General features: G+C 50.9%; 3 protein-coding genes and 1 non-coding gene across 4 annotated transcripts in view; 2 read left to right on the top strand and 2 right to left on the bottom strand.

Moving 5' to 3' along the window:
• TGME49_249840 (dynein heavy chain 2, putative) overlaps positions 1–3,327 on the bottom strand; it is a gene marked incomplete at both ends in the record, with an annotated part of 49,071 nt that extends 45,744 nt beyond the window's left edge. Inside the window, 5 exons of the mRNA XM_002367275.1 lie at positions 98–253; positions 1,358–1,466; positions 1,767–1,965; positions 2,589–2,691; positions 3,163–3,327. Coding sequence (XP_002367316.1) covers positions 98–253; positions 1,358–1,466; positions 1,767–1,965; positions 2,589–2,691; positions 3,163–3,327 — 732 coding nt within the window. The remainder of the gene's footprint in view (positions 1–97; positions 254–1,357; positions 1,467–1,766; positions 1,966–2,588; positions 2,692–3,162) is intronic.
• Positions 3,328–6,501: 3,174 nt separating this feature from the next.
• On the top strand, positions 6,502–6,574 carry TGME49_249830. Its single transcript has one exon. It is a non-coding gene; the product is annotated as a tRNA-Phe (tRNA).
• A 305-nt stretch (positions 6,575–6,879) lies between these two features.
• On the top strand, positions 6,880–19,021 carry TGME49_249820 (ATP-binding cassette sub-family B member 5). The gene is made up of 12 exons (XM_018780916.1): positions 6,880–9,222; positions 10,057–10,702; positions 11,658–11,731; positions 12,264–12,342; positions 12,803–12,971; positions 13,369–13,475; positions 13,962–14,085; positions 14,635–15,089; positions 15,574–15,690; positions 16,082–16,653; positions 16,943–17,087; positions 17,635–19,021. Exons 1-12 carry the CDS (start codon positions 7,712–7,714, stop codon positions 17,773–17,775), a joined length of 4,140 nt encoding a protein of 1,379 aa, XP_018635054.1. The 5' UTR covers positions 6,880–7,711; the 3' UTR covers positions 17,776–19,021.
• The window catches only part of TGME49_249810 (activating signal cointegrator 1 complex subunit 3, putative), a 27,638-nt gene continuing 24,453 nt past the window's right edge, over positions 18,291–21,475 (bottom strand). Inside the window, exons 29-30 of the mRNA XM_018780915.1 lie at positions 19,776–20,871; positions 18,291–19,095 (exon numbers count right to left, since the gene is read on the bottom strand). Of these exons, the coding sequence (XP_018635053.1) occupies positions 20,540–20,871 (332 nt within the window). The 3' untranslated portion in view covers positions 18,291–19,095; positions 19,776–20,539. The remainder of the gene's footprint in view (positions 19,096–19,775; positions 20,872–21,475) is intronic.

Below are 21,475 nucleotides of genomic sequence, written 5' to 3'. Positions count from 1 at the left end.
TGGGGTGCATGTGTAGGATCACGTTTCGGGAAACGCAAGCTCGCAAAAGGCAACGAGGACCGCCGAGTCGTCATGACTGGGACATAGGCAGGCGTACCTTGAAGAGCAACTGCATGCGAAGCAACTTCACGGACTCGTCGCTTTCGCGGTTGTCTTTGACCCATCGAACAGCGAACATGTTGCTTTCTCCATCGTAGCTGTAGACATGGCAATCCTCCCAGGTTCCAGAGCCTCCCACTTGTCTCCGGAGGCCCTAGAAAGCAAAAACACCAGGAGACAGAACCGGTGGCACCGAGAGCAAGACTCTCTCTAAACAGGGAACGCTTGTGCAAGTTCTACGCCGCAGCTTGTGCCGGTCTCTCGTGTAGTAAAACGCTCGGCGCACAAGTCAAGGACAAGATACTTTCCTTCACTGGGTGCCTCGAAGGTCTCCCGCCGCTGGGTCGACAGGCTCGGTGCCACTGTCCGTCGTTCTGGAAGGTGGAAAACCGAAAACCATCGCAGACGGTGACCCTCTCGGCATACACGGAAAAAGTCGCTGCACCTGTCTGCACCTGCCCTCACGCGAAGCATGCAGCCATCCACGCGTCTCTGCTTGCTTTGGGCTGACCGCCACAAAACACTGGAGTGCACAACAGAACGGTATGGCATTCTGAAGCATTAGATCTCCATTCAGATATCCAGAAAGCCTCTGGGTTCGCTGTTCCTCCCCGACCCCACAGGGCGAGCTCTCAAATGGCGGGAGACGAACGTCTAGGGAAGAAAGAGGCGCGCAGGTGGAGCACATCTCCCTCATCGTTCCCCATATTTTCGTTCCGTTGCTGTGACACAAAACCTTCAAGCTTCGCGAAACTTTGACGCATTTCAAAGCAACCAGGAGACGCACGCAGTCTCTACGCTACACACAAGAGGCTATCGCGGAAGTGAAGACTCTGTTTCATCTTCATTGCCAGCAATCGCCCAAGCTTCTGCACACGTTGTAGAAGCTCATGTTCACCCTGGCAGCCTTCCTCCGGCTGTCAATCTGTACGGAATCAACTCTGAAAACAAGTCAACCCTATACAAGTGAACTGGAAGCTGTTTACGAACTGGAGGAACGCTGTCCAGAACTGTTTCCAATGTTTCTGGATACTTGCTGGTAAACATTTCTGCCATGTCACTGGCGGTGCTCGCAGGGGATTCACACATATATAGGCATAAGCATGTACATATCTATACATATACACATATATATGCACATACATGCATATATATATATATATATATGCATATGTATCCATATGTGCTTGCAGCTCTATGGGCTCTGTTACTTGCCGTCGATTTCCTGTGCCATTTATCTGTGTGCTCATGAGCTTACTTTTGCCTCAAGCGGAAGGAAATGCTTTTGCTCGTCATATCCGAGGAGAATCCACTCCTCTGGACAACGGTCATCGTAGGTTGTGTCGTCGAAAGGATCCAAAGGAAGCCTGAGGAGCAGCAGTGGAGACGGAAGTAATCCCAACATAGGCGGAACAGGCACTCTCTACTCAACGGTGTGTACAGGTCGAGGTGTGCAGGTCTGTTTCTTCTTTCTCATAGACGCGTATTGCCAGCAGGAGAAGGACTGGGGGCTTGCGGCAAGTTCAGGACGTCGAACGAAATGAAATTTAGCTGTCACCTTTTTTTGTGGGTTGCTTGCTCTTGTTGACTGAAAAGCAGGGCGCGAGAGAGGAGCAACACGAAGAGGTCAGAGAACTTTTGGAAAAACGGGGATTGAAGGAACTCACCATCTCTGAGAGTCGAACTGAGGATCAGCGTAGTTGATGCCTCGCTCGACAAGCAGCTCCTCGATATTTAGTGAAGCGTAGAGACGCCTGCGTCGTTCCACTGTCACCTTTCTTGGCGGATGCGCAGGGCTTTGCTCAAACGGCTCAACCACTTTAGGTTTCACATCCGCCACAGTGTGGGGCACCGGAGGCGCCAGCACTGCGAGCAAGCAACCGATTCAACAGATGAAGAACGAATTTTCTGTTGAGACTGAAAAGGGAGCACCGGCAGGAGTAAACCGGGAGAAGGACGGATACGACAGAAGAATGGAGTGGGTCGTGACAGCAGTGTGGTGGACAGAGAGCACGACGAACGCGTGTCCAGAGCAGACAGAAAAAACATACTCAAGAGAGGCGCACCAACCTGTCTTAGTATTAGGAGCTCCACATGTCTGCCATTGCATGCAAGAGACGCGCAGGAGGCCTCTCTGAGTTGCTATCGCCGGATACGGTACGTCTGACAGTGGTGGAAACAGACGACCGAAGATCGTCAAGACATCTACAAAACCACGGATGGACATGTGACCTAGCCTAGACAGGAATAACGTTATTTGCCGCATGTTCCTTGTGTTTCCTACAAGAGTCGTTGCAACGCATTCGGAAGTGCGAGCTTCTTCCGGGCTTCGTGTATCAAGATTGTAACACAAAAGCGTCTTCGGTCCCCAAGAACAGCAGTCTGGCGAATGAAGCAAACCGGATTGCTATTTGCAGCAAGAGAATATTCGAGTTCTGAGCAGACAACCCTAGCTGTGGCTGTGCAAATGGGTGTGTGCCCGGCTGTACCTCGTCCCCCGTCTCCCGTTGAGCGGAGGTTTCCAACGGGCAGAAAAGGAATTTCATTACGTCCTGCCACTGAAACTCTGCCAGAAGGTCCTCGAGTGGCCAGCTGCAGGCGCAAAATGCGGACAGAGAACCGCAGTGCACGACGCAGAGGTTAACCTGCGAGTCGACGAATCTCGCATCCCACCTTCTCAATGCGATGCAAGTTGTGCAACGGTCAAAAGCGAGAGATCTGGAGAATGAAACGGGCAACCGAGATGTCCAGGGCTACACAGCTAAAAATGAAAGAGCGGCAGATATTTCTAGAACCATGGAAAACTTTTTCTGCTACCGTTTTCGAACATGTCTAGGCCTCCATGTTCAGTATCACTGGAACTCGGCACGCTTTGTTTGACAGTTGACACATGGCTTTTGAAGGTGGTATATGGGCGAGGTCTGTAATCTCGGTCGGGACATGTGTTGTCCTGCCAGAAGCTGTTCTGCCCACGATATGAATGCACTGATGGTTTTCGAGAAACTTCGAGTTTCAGAAAAGCAACAGCGGTTTGAACACCTTTGACGCTCGGTGTTTTGTTACCTGAACTTCCGTTAGAGAAGTTGGTTTGAGGACTTCAGAATAAATTCCCCTTTGCGCCCTGACAGCCAAGTGCTGAGGTGCAGCAAACATGGACCCCTCGTGCTCGCTCGTACGCAGACTCCGTGGCGACTTAGTATCGCCAGCAGTGGTGGCAGGACGTCCCATTGTTATGACTCCCGGAGAAGCACTCCATGGGAATCCGAAACGCAATACCGTGGAAAGAGACTCTTGCAGAAACCTGGATTGCACCTATACGTAAACGTGTACGCGTGAGCGGATATCTCTCGAGTTCTTGGATTTCTGATTCGCGTGTCAAGCGTGTCCATGAAAAGTCTTGCTCGATTGGGCACTAAGTTCGAGTCAAACCAGAGGAGGACCGGGACGAACGAGAAGCCGGTTACAGATTGCTCTGGAATGAAGGGGAGTCTGGTGCTTCTGTTTCTCCTCCAGAGATACGAGCCACGAATGGACAATGGAAAAGCAAAGAACAACGAAAAAGATAGACGTTCCGAATGGAAAGCACCACAGCTTCGCTTAGGTTGTTAGCCAACACAACTCGAAGACGTAGTGAGATTGTTGGGAGACGGCAACGTGACTCCGTGTGTTGGACCACGACTAGAACAGCAGCAGGCGGCTAGTCTGTAGAGTGCTTCGGTTCAGCTCACACGGGAGAAACAAAGAGAAATTACCAAAATAAAACATAGCTCACAAACGGTGAAGTCGAGTGGACAAGCTCTGTCTAAGATAGACACAGGAAGTTCACCGTGTGTAAAAATGTGGCGGTTGAGAGCGACCGGAGGAACCGGATTCTTCCTTTGACAGAAATCCCCCCGATCTCCATCTTTCCTGGGGCTCTGTATTCTCCCGTGATCGCGATTCTTCACGAACTGGAAAAGAACAGATCCCGGTCTTTCTCCGGAGCATCTAGTGGGGCATTCTGACATGCGCAACGCACTGTTTTTCCATTATCGTTGCACAACCAGTTCTGATTTGTGTACACAGCTCGCGTCCCTGTGGAATCCGGCACGTGCTTCTGCCACAGCAAATAGCAACAAACGCTACGCTTATTTTTCAAGCCATTGACCATTTGATTTCCTTTTTTTGATCTTTATTCTTCCGACGAGCCGGTTGGAGTAGGGGCACATGCGCTTAGCGGGCTTCTTTTCGTATTCACTCGTCGGTGTTCTAATGCTTGCGTCTCCCCTAGTTTGCTCAGTTCCTCGTTTCGAGTGACCAGTCAAAAAGCCCATGCGGTTTTACAGAAGGGGAGTGAGGAAAGCGATACCGTGGACTCCCATTCGGCCGACACAGGCGTTGACGCGCAGATGAGAAACTTACAATCATCGCAGCAAATGCCACATCTCTCAACGTGTTCCTTGCTTTTGAAGCTTGGAGCATTTCTTTGGAATATTAATTGCCTCTTCCCTCGTTTACTGCACTGGCGACGACAAGCTCTGTTCTCGTTGCTTCGCAAAACAGATGATTGAAAACTCCAACATCGGGTAGTGAACGTGACTCGCCACTACCGACGCCGTGCTCGGTGCGCTCCTTAGAAATGCAACACGGTCGTCTCAGTGCTCGCTAAGCAGGGCAGACGACACCAAGAACTTGTGTCAGACAGGGATGTCTCACTCGGCGTGGAAAACAGAGAATTCTCCTTTGTCTGTGGAGGAAATGACCGTGCCGGGGTCCATTTTCTAGTTTTACATCAATTAGACCAACTGTGACACATGACAAACCACGTCACTCCCCAGGTGATCAAGTTGGTGTAGATTCTATGGCATCTTGGTATGACATCTTTGCAAATCTGTGACTTGCTGCCGATGAAGTTGTTGCTCACTCACCTAGAATCCCGCGCGTGTGTGACTTGAGAGGTACACCGCGTGCTCTGCAGTAGCTGCGGTGTTCTAACGTGGCTGGCGGGGCATCTATTACTTTCAGGGTGTCAGGTAATGCATCTTCAAACAACTGCGGTTTCCGTGAAACGGGATGTCAATCTGTCTGGTCTGACCAGCAACGTAGGAAGGGTGTGGTAGACTCTTCCCTTCGGCCTGTTACCACTTCTGGATCAGCGTAAAACTGCTCCTCTTCTTAAATCGACTGCCCACTGCAATTTACATCCTTGCGAAAGTCCCGACAATATTTATACCACAAACAGCCAATCTGTGATAAGAATGAAGCACATTTACCACGCTAAATGAGGTTTTCCTCCACCTATTCTAGGGGACAACACGAGACTGGAGCAACAGAGTCCCGAGACATGCGGAACACGCATGCTTGCACATTCTGTGGACGAGACCTTGAAGTTTCGCCGCAAGATGAAGAAAGAAACCACCCACTGTCTGCCGAACTTCTCTGCTAAACTGCTTGTCGCAGTAACTCAAAGCATCTGTTTTCTGAATTCGGTAGTGGCTTGCGTTGACCGCCACTTCCGACGACCGTTGTCTGTCGTGAAAAACAAGCTTAACACAACTCGAAGCACTTACCGAAGCCCAGACACAAGTTAAACTGTGACGAGCATTTTGCTGCATGGTTCAACAACCAGCCGGTACGAAGTTTCTGCACATTTCTAAAGACTGACTCTCCTTTTAAGGATCTGTCCGTCGATGTTCCTTACTCTCGTTTTCACAGCTATGTCAAACAGTCCAGGAGATGACATCATCCACTGACTCACATGTATGCGCGGAAAGGCTCGCTGATTCCTCCAACTCCAATGAATATCGCTCTTGCCACGAGTTAGACGGTCTTTGTTCACCGACTCCATAATCTGTTGTGCTGCTCATGACCTAGTTGACGCACTAGCCGACATCACGTCCTCAACGTCAGAGACCAACAGGGACATTTCTCGTTCATCCTGCACAAGTCCTCCCTTCTTTGGAGACTCTCAACTGCTGTCAGAAACCGAGAGACCTGCCCGCTTGCACTGCCTGTCAGCTCCTCTGACTGGATGAACGGAAAGCCACTGTCGAAGTTCCCTCAGATGCGAAAGAAGAACCTATGCACTCCCCGAACGCCATAAAGAAGACAGTGAACTTGCCGTTCTTGAGATTGTCAGCTACACAATCGAAGAAACCCGCCGATACCTAACGGGAGGCAAGTCCTCGTCGTAATTGCCACTTGCGTGTCTCAACGATTCCCCGGCGAGCCACGGATTCCCGCATGAACGTTGATTTGGTCCGAGTTACACAGCTCTGGAGTTCTGAACATCTGTACAGAGACGATACCCTCCTATTAACTGACTGCAGCGTTAGCTTCTGTGTTGTTCCGTCAGTCAAATGCTTTCAACGTGGATGGTAATCGCATCACTTTCTTCTATGAAGAGAGGAAAGGAAACCCTCAGCCGTGATAGCTCAGTTGGGAGAGCGTCAGACTGAAGATCTGAAGGTCCCTGGTTCGATCCCGGGTCACGGCACTTTTGAGAGAAATTTCATCGCGTTCTAGATGGAATCTTTCCTCGATTCCGTTCTTTCTCTGAGTTCCTTATTCGCTTCTCCTTCGTGAAACATTCCACGCCTATCTGGTTCTACGATTTTTTCTTCAGGTGTCTTCACCTTGCTCGAACGAAGCGATACCAACTTCCAGTGGTTTCAACAAGACACGTAATCTTTCTGGATCGTCGAAGCCCCGTCGTCGCGCTACCTCGGCACACTTTGGCTTGCCTCATCCGACGGCGTTTCCCGTGACGTTTTCGCACATGTCACTTGCACGCCTTTTGCATTTCGTGTTCACTGTTGTTCTCTTACTTTCCAAATCCTCCCAGTGGCTTCTCTGACGGTCGGATCCAAGAAACTTACAGCCTCAACACGGAGTGTGCCACGTCAGTAGAATACCTTGAGCGGGTCCTGTGTGACACTGTGTGTGTCCCGCGCGGCGAATTCCGTTTTTTTCGGTATCTTTGAGACCACAAGTCTTCTAACTGTCAAATATTCTCATTTCCCCTCTGTGTTTCGTCTTTCTGGAGCGTTACCGTGCGCTTGCCATTTTTAAATTTCAGCCGCGACCGAGGCGTCGCCCATCGCGTGCAAGGCGCGTCGACATGCATGGCCTCTTCAGCGTCAACTTCTGTTTCCTGACGGCGCGGGCGAGTCTACCCCATGCTTCGTCATTTCCTTTCCCGATTTAATTTTTTTGACGAGTTTGTGATTCCTCATACCTCTGGAAGACCCCCTGCGTTCCTCAGGTCTCCACACACAGTCCAGACGACGGCGTATAGCGACCGAGGTGACCGCAACAGGAACGCGTGAGCATCTTTGTCACAGCTTCTTCGCTTCTTTCCCCCTATATTGATTCATGGAAGCTGATTCAACAGCGCAATGCCTGCACAACTCGAGAGAGAGGCGACGGAAGCGCAACAGAAGACCTGGGAGAGCGCCCGAAGGAGGCCTGAAGGACATTGGAGAAGCACAAGGCGAACTTGAGACGATGGAATAGATCTCACAAACTTGCGGAGGCGAATCCAGCGAGGAAATAGACACGAGGGAAGGCAGACAAGCGGAGCGCCATTCGCAGGAATGTGTACGAGACGACTTCCGCCTCTCTGCTTGAAAACATGGAGAGGCCAAAGGGGGTGCTGTTGAAGCTCCGTCCTGTCTTCCAAACGGGGCACTCGGTGCTTCCTGATAGGATCGCCTCGACACGGCACTGTTTGGAGTTTCAGAGGAGAGAGGACAGTGTCGAGAAGCGAAAAAGAGGTCGAATCTTGACAAAGATTTTGTCGTTCTTCTCTTTGCCACCGACCTCATGTGAAGACTCGAATCGCGTAGACTCCCGAAACTCTCCTCGAAAGCACAACACACATTTGACGCTCAGGGCTTCCGCTCCTCTCAGTCGCATCTCTTGTTTCCTCTTCTTTCTCTCTTTGGTCGAGTCCGTTCGCTCTGTCTGTCCCCAGAAACCAAATAGAGAAATTCGCTGGAAAAACAGCGACAGCTGGTTCGCGGATCGAAACTCAGTTTTAGGTTTGCCTTCTTTCTGTCGAGGGGAGACGGGAACTTCCCTCAAGAACAGACTTCGCTTTCCACCTCCGAGATCCACCGTGAACCTCCTTGCCAGCTTGTCAGCAGCCTCGCCACGGACACAGCCTTCTTTGTTTTCTCCAACTTGGGGAGACCAGCCTGGCTCCCCTCATTCGCACGCGCCTGCCGTGTCTCGACCCTCCATCTCGCTGCTCTCTCCTTCGTTTCCTTCCTCGCAAAGTTCCCCTGCTTCCAGTTCTTCTTCGTCTCCCCTGTCTCCTTGTCTCCCTTCTCTCCTTCCTGCTTCTGCCACAGACCGCCTCACGACACGGCTGAGAGCTTCTGCGAACTCGCTTCTACAACGTCAGCTGTGTACTGGCACAACCGCCTCACCGGAGACTCCCGTCTCTGCCCTTTCTCCCTTGCTCTTTCTGCCGGCGTCCCCCGCGCGGGCCTCGCTCTCTACGTGGAGAAACCTACACCCGTCTCGTCGTAGTTCCTGCTTCTCTTTGTTTTCTTCTTCCCTCTCGTTAGGTCATCCTCGGTCTTATCCAGTCTTCAGTGCTTCGCCGTCCGCTCCCTTCCTGCCTGCGTCTTCCACTGCCTGCCTGCCCTATCTGCACTCTTCTTCTCCCTATCCGTATGGCGCCGGTCCTTCTTCTTCGCGTTGGTCATCTGCCCGTCTCTCGTCCTCTGCTTCTGCTTCTTTATCTCCTTCCTCTTCTTTATCTCCTCCCCAGGCAGGTCTGTTTTCTGCGCCCTCTGGTTCGAGGACTGTCTCCTTCTGGGATCACGCCAGCCGCGCTCTCGGGAGTCTGGGGGACTACTGGCGGAACCACCGTGTGAGTCTTCAGCACTTTGACGAGGAAGAAGACTCGCAAAGAGTGCCTGACAAAGGCCCGTGCGGCCTTCTCAGCGCAGGAGAAAGAGCCGCAAACAGAGGTTCCAAGAATGGAGAAAAGACACGAGAAAACGCTTCTGCCAGTGATGTTGGAGAAGGCAGGCAGGCGGCCGAGGACGCAGAAACAGGAATGACGAGGAAAGAAGACGAGACGAAGACACACGGAATCGTGAGCTGCAAACGCTCGCGTGTCTCGGTCGTGAGGTAGGGCCTGCGACTCTCAGGTGCCGCTGACATCAAATGCATGCGACAAATCGATGAATTCATATAAATACCTCTCTCTCTGTCTTTATATATATATATATATTAATTGTATGTGTGTAGGACTAGGCTGATGTATATGTTTCGCCCGTTTATCCGTTTTTCTACTTGTGGTGAATGTGCACCCCGCCAATCGTTTGCGAACGACATTAGCGTGCGTAGCTTCTCGTGGTTGGGAGGCGAGAAGTGCTACGAGGAGAGAAAGAAGACATACAAAAGTGAAAAAAGGATTTTCTTTTCGTCAAATAAAGAGAGTCAGGAGAGACCGAGCAAACGTCGATCAAAGCAGCAGTCGCGTGTGCAACGTACTGGACATCAGAGCGTCCTCTAAGTCTGGCTATTTTGACATTATGCAGTCAGTGAATCTGTCTCTCCACGCATCTAGGGTACCTCTGTGGCCTTCAGTTTATGCCCACTCATATATGTTTATCTCTGTGTGCTAGAAACTGCATCTTTATCCACCTCAATTCACAACCCTCGAGCTATGCCCACAACAATGTGTCTAGGAACTAGGACTCTATCCACCAGTCGATCTATCAGTCTCGAAACCTACATGTGTGTGTGTGCCTGCGCGGAGAAGCAGAGGATTGCTTGCTTCTCTTTCAGGTCTTTTTTCTTCCTTTCAACATTCCTCTGTGTGTTTTGTTTTGTGGATGACGTTTCTTCGATTTGCTTCTCTGTCTCTTCGCTCGTGCCCATCCATTTTCACTTCTTGCTTTCTGCTCTCTTACGTCGCTTTTGCTTCTTTCTGCTTGCCGCCTCTGCATCGTTTCTCAGGCTGTTCAAGGAGCTCCGCGCGACCGTCGACCCGTGGATTTTTGCGGCCTCGGTGGCTCTGTCTATTCTTGTCTCCTTAGCCTCTTTCCGGCGTTCGTTTCTCTCTGGGCGGCTCTACGACCGCGCGGCCTGTCTCGCGCAGCCTATCACTGGTGGAAAGTCTTCGACGTCTCCTCAGCGGTCGTTTCTCGCTTTCGCACGCAAAGCGCCCACAGCAGACGACGCACAGGAAAAACGCACACTCTACGCACTGCTCCGGAGACACGCGGTTCGACTGCTCTTCCCCTCTTCCTCTGTTCCTCATTCAACGGATTCGTCCCCTTCCTCGCTGACGTCTCAGTCACCTTCTTCTCCTTCTTCTTCTTCGTCTCCTTCTTTGTCGGCCTCTTCGTCAGCTGAGCAGCGAGGGCGAGAGTCAAGTTTCTTGCGGCAGGGCGTGAGGGGGCTCTTGCTGAGAAGCACTGGAGTTGGAGGAGAGAGAGCTAGGTCTTTCTTTTCGCTGCCTTCGACCGCAACAGAAGCAGAGCGAGACCTCTCACCCGTCGAGAGAAGCGAGCGACGAATGCACGCCTTCTGGACTCTCCTGCCGCTCCTAGGGCGCCTGGCAGCCTTCTCATGCGTAGAACTCGTCGGCGGCGTACTCAGAGTAAGGCCTCCACGAAATGGACAGGAAGCGACGGAAGAAGATTCAAACTAACGAGTAGAAATCAGAAAAACTGTAGAAACAGAACGAAGAAGCAGAAGGAAGAGGCAAAAGAGAGAGGCAAAAAAGAGAGGCAGAAGGAAGAAGCAGAAGAAAGAGACAGAAGGAAGAAGCAGAAGGAAGAATCAGAAGAAAGAGGCAGAAGAAAGAGGCAGGAAGAAGAAGCACAGCGATGAAGCAGCTCCTTTGAAGATTTGCATCTCTGTCGTGGACAACCGTATCGACTCCGTGTACCTGAGGTGTATGCTGTACCTTGTGGTGAGGAGTTAGGAACAGTCCAGTTGGAAACCGTGCTATGGCAGGATGCATGTCACCTCTGAACAAGTTGGGGGGCTCAAGAACGAATCACCGCAGTTGACGAACTTGAACTCGAGAAGGCAGAAGCGGATCCAGCAGTCTTTTTCTGACTTGAATCTGAGCGCTGCGTGTGGCGTACGACGCGCTATGACGCATCACGCTCAGGTCTGTCGATGCGTCGTTCCCGTCCAAAAATTCGTCCGTCGTCGAAACAAAAAGAGATACATTTTCCTGCTTGCATGTATGCACTCGACTGTTGGACTTCACCATCGTCGCGGACCTAGAGAGGGAGCCGGATTCACCTCCATCACGTCGCAGGAAACACACGACGGAGAGTCGTACCGCGCGTACTTTTTCTGACTAGGCAGCATGTGTTTGCGAGCTGTCAAAGGATCGTGATCTTTGCTTGGCAGTGGCTTTCTCAGTCTCACTCGAGTCGGAAGACGTAGTTCGATCTACTTGAAGGATGTCGGTGGCAACGACGCCGACGTCCGCAGTTGGGCCGACGTTATATCGTTGGTGGGCCTTTCCCTTCTTTATCTTCCTCACGTCCGGTTTCCGCGCGAACCTCTGCCGTCTGCTGCGTTTCTGGGATCTGCAGAACTTCCTCGCTTCTTTGACGCGCTGCAGAATCGAAGTTAACATGCGAAAGCGTTTGTTCAGAAGTCTCATTCGGTGAGTGCGTCTTCGCAGCTCCTTCTGTCTCTCCGGCGACTACACGGTCTCTTCTCCTCGTCTTTCAGACTTTCTCAGACTGCCCCGCGAACGCCGCTTAGCCAGCCTGGACGGTGGTGGTGTGTCAGTTGTCTCTGTTGCTGCGATTCCACTTTGCCGAGAACTGATAGGTTCGCATGCGCCCCAGCGTTGGCCTGCGTGAACCCCCATTTTCTCGACTTTCTGTGCGTCCATGGTGTTCATCCTGTACCGTGTGTGCCGAGAAAAGAGAACCTCAGCTCGAGTTTCCACATGTTTAGCTGTGAACGAGAGAATCGACTTCTTCGCGTCGGGCAGCAGCGTATCGCGGGTCTTCAACTCGTGAGAGCCTGATGGAGAGAGGATCTCGAAGACAAGACGCGATTGTCTACGTCGACCTTCACGATCGAAACCAGCAGTCTCACATGCAGCCGATACTGCGCAAGAAAAGATGTCCGACATGGAGATGCGGATACAGCTCAAGAGTACCGTCTGTTGCGCGTCTCCTTTTCAGACAAGACATGTCCTTCTTCGACTCTCACTGTGTGGGGACGCTGGCGAGTCGGCTTATCAACGACACTGAAGATCTTCAGGTGAAAAAGCTTTCTTCGGTTGCTGTGTTTCTCGAGGACATATCTCGTCAACATGTGTGGCGCTGTCGCTCTTGAGCAACTCCGGCTTCCAATAAAATACAAATAACGTCCAAGGCGTGAGCCTGCAAAAATAGAGAAAAACCGGTGGAACGAAATGTACTGATATATCCCCGTACATACGCTTGACGCAAATCTATATATATATATATATATTCATGTGTGTGTGGAGAAGCTCGGATGCGTTGCTTTAGATCGGCCGGTAGATCTTTCTGCATGCGTGAGAGCAGATCGACATGGAGAGGTTCTGTGTTTGCAATAACGTATTGCCGTCTACCGTTGTCTGGAATGTTGCTTCGCTGTTTGCGCTCTTCTGGATGGTCACAGAGGTTCACTCGTCTGTCAAAAAGCATATGTCTTGAGAGAGGGCAACTTATACAATCTCTTTTGGCTCGTTGTTCAGGCACTTGTGAGTGACGGAGGAACGAAGCTGTTGACGGCAGTGTTGAACTGCGTCGGAGGGATTTCCATGATGGTCGCCACAGACGCGACAATGTCAGTCGTCGGCCTACTAGGAATTCCTCTCTTCCTCGCCGCGACGGGGCATGCCTCGAAACTCTCTGGATACTACGGTGAGAACGGAACGCGAACGCGAAGCTCAGGCTGGGCTGCACGAGCAAACAGAAAAGCGAACGACAAACGTCATGCTGGCTGCGAGAAGCGTTTCGGTGTGTTTCGCAGAGAAGGGATGCTTAACCGGGAAACGAGCCAGGTCTCAATATGAGCGAAGCCTCAAAAGGCGAGAACGAAAGGAGGAAAACACGAAGAAGAAGCCTTGGAGAAGGACTGCGAGAGACGAGGAACAGACGAGAGAAAGAGAAGCGAAACGTCTTTCTACGCGAGGAAAGAATCGGGGAACAGGACGAGGTTGCGGGAGAGACCAAGAAGAGGCGGAGGGAGTGAAGAAACCCGGAGACAAAGACATAACGACTCGGTTTCTTTATTGCTTCTGCTCTTCTCTTCTCTCAGGACTTCTGATCAATGACGCACTCGCAGAGGGAAACACAGTGGCTACCGAGGCGCTGGCGAACATCGAGGCTGTCCAGGCGAACTGCGCGGAATCGAGGGAGGTGACGGTGAGAGAACATGACAGCAAAAGGAGAGGAAAGTGAACTCGCCTCGACTTCGGTCAAACGCCTCTGAGGCAGGGGGAGTCGAGAATCTGAAGAAACATGTAACCTTTTTCTTTCGACCTTCTGGACAGCTTCACATGCCTGAGGGAAGAGTGTGCAGACGGTGCGACGGCGCCGATTGCGGATCGCGGATGGTCGGAAAAAAAAACCAGGAAAAGGGCATGCGCGTCGTCCGCGCTTCTTCCTGTCTGGTCTGTGTGGCGACGCGCCGCTTGCTCCGATTCGCAGTTCCACGTTTCCATCGCCTGTTCGTTTCGACAAAGATGCCAGCAGAGCGCCTGAGAGTGGCGACTCTGCCCAGGCGCGCGCGCGCGCAAAAAGACGAGGGGGGGAAAGGGCAGTGCGTTTGTTGGGGCCTGGGGCCTCTCGTGCTTTTCCCCTCACGTGCCTGCGTCTCTTCCTTCGGTGCTCGCTCTCTGCTCTTGTCAGAAGTACGAAGCCTCCCAGAACGCGTATAGGAATCTCTTCAGCAAGACGCAGTTCTCGGAAAGTATCTTGAACCAGACAAAGCAACTGCTGCTTCAGTCAGCGGACTTCCTTCTCCTCGTCCTCGGTAGGCGTAACAAAAAAACAAAGTTCATCCGCTTTTCCAGCATCATGAGCACCCAACGTTACTCCCAGGACGCTCCTCACTTCTCGAGAGCCTTCACAAGGTTCCAAACACACACTCAGTGATCAGGCACTTGTACGTATATATATATATATATATATATTTATTTATTTATACATTTATATATGTATATATAGCTACATGAGTCGTTACGCCTTACCTAAGAATCTATCGTCTTATATATATATATATATATATGTACGATTCTAGTCGCATTTGTGTGCATGTGTGTATGGAGTGCGTTTCCCCGTGTGGACATATGTAAGCTTCGGCGAAGCTTGTCTGGATACGCCTTCGTCAGGCTATTCTCTGCGGAGACGTTTCTTCACGTCTCTGTTTCGCATTGTCTACAAAAGACCTATTTGTGCGTCTCTGTGCGTCTGCCGTTTTGTGCGGATGTATGCGTTGTTGTGTGGCCATTACCCCTGCCTTTGCTTTAGTGTTCCTCGATGGATTTCCATCTCGATGGCCATGAATCTGTCACTTGTTCAGGCATGTATCGGGTCGTGAGAGGCGAGATGACCTTGGGGAGATGCTTGGCATTTCGCTCGTACTTGAGGAAACTGTATTCGGGGCTCGACAGGCTGCTTGAGATCTACGGAGACTTCCACTTTTCGCTTCAGTCGTCGGAGAGGTACTTCGACTTGGTCGACCGCACTCCTGCGATCCAAGATGGAGAGGACGAGCCGCCGGACCGCCGAGAGAAAGACGGGGAAACAACTGCAGATCCGAGCCAGACGGAACTTCAAGCAGACGAAAAACAACTCTTGGGAGAACAAGAGACGAAGCGACAGTCCTCCAGGGGAACTGACGAGACTGTCCTCGAGTTCAAAAATGTCTCTCTCGCCTTCCCGAGTTCGGCCCTCTCAGGAGGTCAGGAGACAGCCTCCGAAGCACGGCGGGAGGAGGACGACGACTCTGCGGGGAGACGAAGGAGACGCGGAGAGGTACAGAATCGAGATGCGCGTTGTTCGCTTTTCCTTTGTCTCGCGCTTGTGGGATCCAAAGGCCTCTGCTGAAACTCGTGGAAGTTCTCTCCCCTTTGCAGGACAGGCACAAACACACCCCACATGCACAATGCACACGGTTAGTTGTCTCTGCGCGTCACAACGCAGGCGTGGAGTGACAGTCGTAGAGCTCCTTTCACTTGCGTATACACGTATTCGTTTGTGGCTCGATCTTGTCGATCTCGCTGTCTATGACTCTCTGCATTTGTCGAATCATGGATTGTCTTCCTGCCTGTCGATGTCTGTCTGCTGAGTTCTGCCCAGCCGTTGGGGTGAGAAGCAAGAAATGCAGCTGCGTCTGTCGCATGCACGCATGTTTGCGAAACCGAGGAAACGTAAATACATTTGAAACCGTTTTCCAGGTTCACTTGACAGCGCGGCGTTCACGAGAGACGAGATGGTGCTGCTCGTCCCGTTCCCTCAGGTTCTCGCCGATGTCTCCTTCCGAGCGGGGAAGGGAGAGATCATGGCAATTGTGGGCCAATCAGGAGCTGGAAAATCGACGCTAGCGAAGCTGATGCATCGCTTCTACGATCCCCAGGTTTGCGAGGAAGCAACAGTCCGAGTTCCGTTCGTGTGGATGCAATGTCCGAGTGCAATTCGTGTCTCGAGGGTCGCTCTCAGTTTTCTTCGTTCTCTCTGTGTTTCAGTCGTCGCATAGCCCCCCATGCCCGAGGCAAAGGACCTGGTTGGACTGCTGCTCTCGTCTTTTCATCTGCTGGTGTCTGTGTGTCTGCCTCGATTTCCTTCTCTCTTTCGTTGGTCGCCGTCTTTCCTTGCGCCTTGCTTTGCGTCGGGTCTCCCGCGCTGAGCACGCATGTCGATGCACATGAATTTCCAACGTTCGTTTTACGTCCTTTTCCATGGTTGTAGTCGAGGCGCCACCTTGTCCTTGTGCTGACGAAAGACTCTTCGTGTCTGCACTGTTGCAGGAAGGCGCGATTCTCTTGAACGGCAGAGACATTCGAACTCTGCGTCTCCGCGACTTACGCTCTCGCATAGGCTTCGTTGAACAAGAGCCGCATCTGCTGAGACAGAGCATCGCAGAAAATATCGCCTACGGCTTGTACTCTCCTCGGCCGACGCTGCTTCATCGCGCGCGACTTCCCTCGCGCTCTCCACTGTCCTCGGCTGAGGGACGAAACTCGCGCATGTCTTGTTCTTCTGGTCCTTCCTGCTTTGGAAACCTCTCCCGGCTGGATCCGAGAGAAAACGAACTGCAGACATCCGCGGCAGGTCACGGGCGCCTGCTCGCAAGCGACGGGACTGCCTCCAGCAACGAACGACAGGAAGAGGACGACGAAGAAGAGTTGGAGGAAATTTTGAGTGCGAAGGAAGCCGAGTCTTGGCCGCGAGAACTCCTGAGAAAAACTGTCAGAGCGGCAAAAATCGCGCATGCACACGAATTTATTCGACGCCTGCCTCAAGGGTACTTCACCCTCTGCGGAGATGGAGCGCCTGTGAGACTCTCAGGCGGACAGAAACAAAGAATTGCAATTGCGAGGTTAGTCATTGAAAGTGAGCAGAGGACGAACAACGGAGAGCACAGGGGAGAGGAGAAAAGAGAAGCAGAGAGAACAAGAGAAAGCAGAAGAGAGAACACGAGAGGAGAAGAGGAGAGAGAACAAGAAGGAACAGAAGAAGAAGCAGACTAACTTGTTTGCTCTTCAGCCGAAGCATCAACAGGAGAGATCACGAGGACGACTTGAGTAGCGCAAAAGCGAATGTTGCTAAAGGTGCAAGAATCAGACTTGTAAATAGCGACCGAAAATCTCGTTTCTGTGAACCTGCAGGGCCCTCTGCCGAGATCCTCAGGTGTTCGTCTTCGACGAAGCGACGAGCTGTCTAGACACCGCAACGGAGGCTGCGGTTGAGGCGACGCTCGACCTCCTTCGAAAAAATCAAAAGACCATCTTCGTCATTGCTCACAAACTTGCAGTAGGTTACGCAGAACGTAAAGAGAATCACTGTTGCATCTTAAGCCGTAAATGGCTTTTAAACTACAAGTCCTAGGTTCCCATGCACATGCATGCGCACCAAGTCAAATCGTGTACACATATATATATATATATAATACAGTATATATATATATATATATATGATAAAGTAGAAAAATGTGTTTGCGTAGAGGCAACTTGCGTCTTATCACGAGTGGAAGCAAAAGCGAAAGGGACGACTGTAACGAACAGAAACGTCGTTTCCGCCCTTTGCTTGAGTTTGCTTTTCGAGGCGCTAAACAATACGTATTATACATTTATAGGCACGTACATAATCATATGAATATGTATGTATGTATGTATGTATATATATATATATATATATATATATGTAGATATTCATGCAACTAGCCGGATGTAGAATTCGACAGGTGGGTTGTGTCGCTGTTTCGGTTTCATTGTGGAGCCTTTTTGCAGTCCACGACGTGACGGCAGCGTCAGCTGTCTTCCATAGTTGGCGTTGTTTCGTCTTTCTGTCGCTTTTTCAGACCACACAAAAAGCCGATTTTCTCCTTGTTTTAGACAAAGGCTGCATTGTGGAGCGCGGCCGCCCGGAGGAAATTCTTGAGCAACCCAACTCGCGATATGCTCAACTTTTTGCCGACGAAAAACCGAAGGAATCTGTTTAGCTTTCCATCTCAGCTCTCCGCGGTGCTGACTTTCATGTTCCATGTCGCTACACAACATGTCGATATATATATATATATATATATATGCTTGAATACATGAATATACGTCTTTTGGAACACGGAAGGAGGCATCTACACAGAGATCACATATGTGCATGCACATGGATAGATATTTGTACGGGGGACAGCATTTGTTGGACTGTTGCTTCTGAAGTACTGCGACACCGTGAAACATGACTGCGAGACTCTGTGGGTCTTCAAACGGTGTGAACACCAAAGGAACAGAAACACAAACATAAGAACATACCTACGATTTGTCTCATAAATCTACATACATATATATATATATATATATGTCAGAATGTATATATGACAGTATATATATATATATGTATATATATATATATATATATATATAAATAAATAAATAAACTGAATTGTTTCTTTAGGTTCGTTGTTTCGTTGCACCTGGATTGTCTGCTATGCAAGGCGAGCCTCGCTCACGCGAGGCTGGTGCGCGTCTTCCGACTTTGATTGGTTTGCTCGAGGAGGGAAGTGCAGAGAAAGGTGCATCAAGAGAGCCAAGTCTCTTCTTGACTGGTCTGGACCGCAGTCTTTCTCACGCGGCAGAAGGAAATGACGGTTTTTGAATACAGACCTGTCTAGGTGGTGGAACGAAGAAACACTACTCAGCAGCGCAGAGAAGCGCCTTCGTGCGGTTCAGGAAACGCCTGCAGCAACGGAGGTTTTCCAGAGTGGAGAAGTGCAGACAGCGGGGGATTGCCGCTTTTCGAAGACAGCGACTCGTGGAAGGAGGCAGACAAAGGAACGCTGAAGACGGAGAGGAGAGAACGAGGTCGCCTTGCCTCACACAGAGGCGCAGTCCTAAGGCAGGAGAAGAGTCGAACGCTGCGGGCGTTGAATGGCGTGGACAACGGGGACGCTGACAGCGCATGCGAGAGAGAGAAAGGACGCAAGCAAAAAAGGCGACGAAGCGTCTGACGGAACAGACGTTCACTTGAAGTGGGTGAAAGAGGGAGAACGGTCCCCGAGAAGAGAAGGACAGAAACATGAGAAGGGAGAGGAGCGACCGGAAGAAAGATGGACACAAGGTTCGTGTTTCCTAATAAGAAACGAAGGTTTTTTTGAGAACCAGTGTGAACACAAGCCTTTCAGATCTCCCTCGGCGCTTCGTCGATGTCTCCAGTGGCTTCTGTTCGAATGCAAAGTTCAATTTCCTGATCCAGACCAAAGTAGGTGTCACTGCAGACGAAAAGCGTCAACAGGAAGCTGGCGCCTCCGACGTCGGGAGCAGAGAACCTGTCAATTCACACATGCGCATGCAGAGAAGCAAAGACGCGCACAGATCCGTGGGTCGCGCTCTTAAACAAGACAACACTGTGATGTAGGAAACCACTCCAAATGAAGAAGATACGACACAGAGACGCACTCGCCTTCAGACATATATCTGGACATGTGAGAGCCTTCGACCCAGAGACTTGCTCGCACTGATGCGCAAACGTTCTGCCGTATCCTCTTATATATATATATATATACATATATATATATATATACATATATATATTTATCACAAAAACAGGATACGCACATCCTTATGATTGTGTGAAACACCTCTCGGTGGTATGCAAACTTCACACAGCCATTCACCTGCCCCTTTCTATCTATCTGTATATACATATAAATATATATACATATATATATGTATATATATATATATGTATATATATATATATATGTAGAGATGTCCAAATATCCATGCATGTGCATTTCGTAAGTCAACAGGCATGTGTACATATCTCTCTATCGATATAAGCTACGTTTTATATGAGTGCATACGACATTTCTACGGAGTTGACGTGGACACCGTGAAGAGGGAGGCTTCGACACGAGCCCGGCACTGCTGGCGTCCTACGAAAGAATCAACCGCGCAGGTTGGAAAACGGAAGTCGAGAAAATGCTTGTTTTCTGGATTGACATACTCGAAGGAAGCCTGTGTTTTGCCGCTGTGCAAGTGGACACGGCGCAGAGCGATCAGTTCATCGACGTCTTCGTCTGCGTCTCCAAGGAGGAGGAACCTACAAGCGAGAAAGGGGGAATGGAGAGAACAAAGAGAGGGGTGCCGCTAGAAGAAAGAAGAACGAAAAAAGAGGACAATGGAGAGACCCGAGAGAGGAAGGAAGGGAAAACAAAGGAAAAAGGGAGAGACAGAACAATGGAGGAAAATCCAGACACAGAGAAGCAGAGAAGAAATGCAGAGAGAAAAAAGCAAAAGAACTGTGCGCGCCTGCAGTGGAGGGCAAAGGGTCACAGAGAACATCCCCAAAACGCGGAAATCGAAAACGGTGCGGTGCGCTTTTCGGAGGACTGAAACATCGCAACGGAGACAAGAAGAAAGGAGACGGGAGATCGCGAAGGAAAACCGGACTTCCTAAGCCGTTTCGAGAAAGCCATGTAGGAGCTGGAGAAAGAGACAAGAGCGGCAGAGAGAGCTTAGGACATGACAGGACTGAGACAAAGACACCAAGGCCGCCAAAAGAAAAGAGCAGGAGCAGAAGAGCTGCTCCTGCGGCAGCACTGGGGAAACGCATGGACATGAGAGAGACGGAGAAAAAAAGAGCAGCGTGAGAACCTTTGGCGAGCAACGAAAAACAGCACCGCAACATCTCGAATCTCAGAGGCACCGCCGCCGAGGTGGAGACCGGCGCGACCCGCGACCTCATCAAAGGAGCACAGCTACTTTTTTTCAGAGGGAGACTTGGAGAACGGGGACTGCTACGAGCAACTCTGCGATACAAAACCGCAGAGGTGCGAAGTCGGCGCCGCCTTCGAGAGCGAAGAACCGGGAGACTCTCTCGGACAACACACACATCGACCGTTTCACAGCGCGAGAACGAGGAACGCGGTTTTGAGGAATCGGGGACAACGAACTGTACCAGCCTGCTGTTTTTTGCTTATGGAAGTTGGGAGTGAACGCAACTTGCGGAGGCAAGTTCGAATACTTGAGAGACACCTCGAGATGGAGATCCGCGCCTGGACGAACTGTATGGACGAGCGTTTCACCTTCGCGGCCGTCTCCTGAGACGAACAAAGCAGAACATTTCCCCTGCACTCCATCGACTTCGTTTGTCTCTCCTTGCCCGTGCTCCTCAGCAACTGCAACTTCAGCCTTCACTCTTGTTTGGAAGTGACGCTGTCGCGGCTCGTTGCGAGTTCTTGGGTTTCGGCCTTCTGCGCCAGACTCGCGTTGGCCGTTCTCAACTCTCTTTCTGCATCTTCCCCCCGCCTCTTTTCCGTTCATCGCCGAGTCTCTCGCGTTCACTTGCGTCAACCTGTCTTTCTCTATCCCTGGACCACGGTGCGGCCTTCGTTCTCTCTGCAGTTTCTCTTGCCTTGTCGGCGCGGCGCTCCTCGGGACTGGCAGGCCTCACGTATCTCCTCTACTGAGTTCTCGTTCGCCGGATCCTTCTCTTCCAAATTTCACTTTCGCCTTATGACTCAACATGGAAAGACGTCTGTTCATTACATCCTATCCTGCTCTTGACAGGTTGCAGTGCCAACGTTCTACATATTTCCTTACACTTACATGGTTCTAGCACCCTGCAGGCATTGCTCCGGCGCTGGGAGATTCTCTTCACCCTTCCCCAGTAGATCAACTCGCCAGCATTACTCCCTAGTGTCG

Source organism: Toxoplasma gondii, chromosome XII (genome assembly GCF_000006565.2).
Source record: "Toxoplasma gondii ME49 chromosome XII, whole genome shotgun sequence".
Classification (NCBI taxonomy): Eukaryota; Apicomplexa; class Conoidasida; order Eucoccidiorida; family Sarcocystidae; genus Toxoplasma; species Toxoplasma gondii.
Note: the sequence above shows the minus strand (reverse complement) of the source record. Positions and strands in the feature narration are given on the sequence as shown.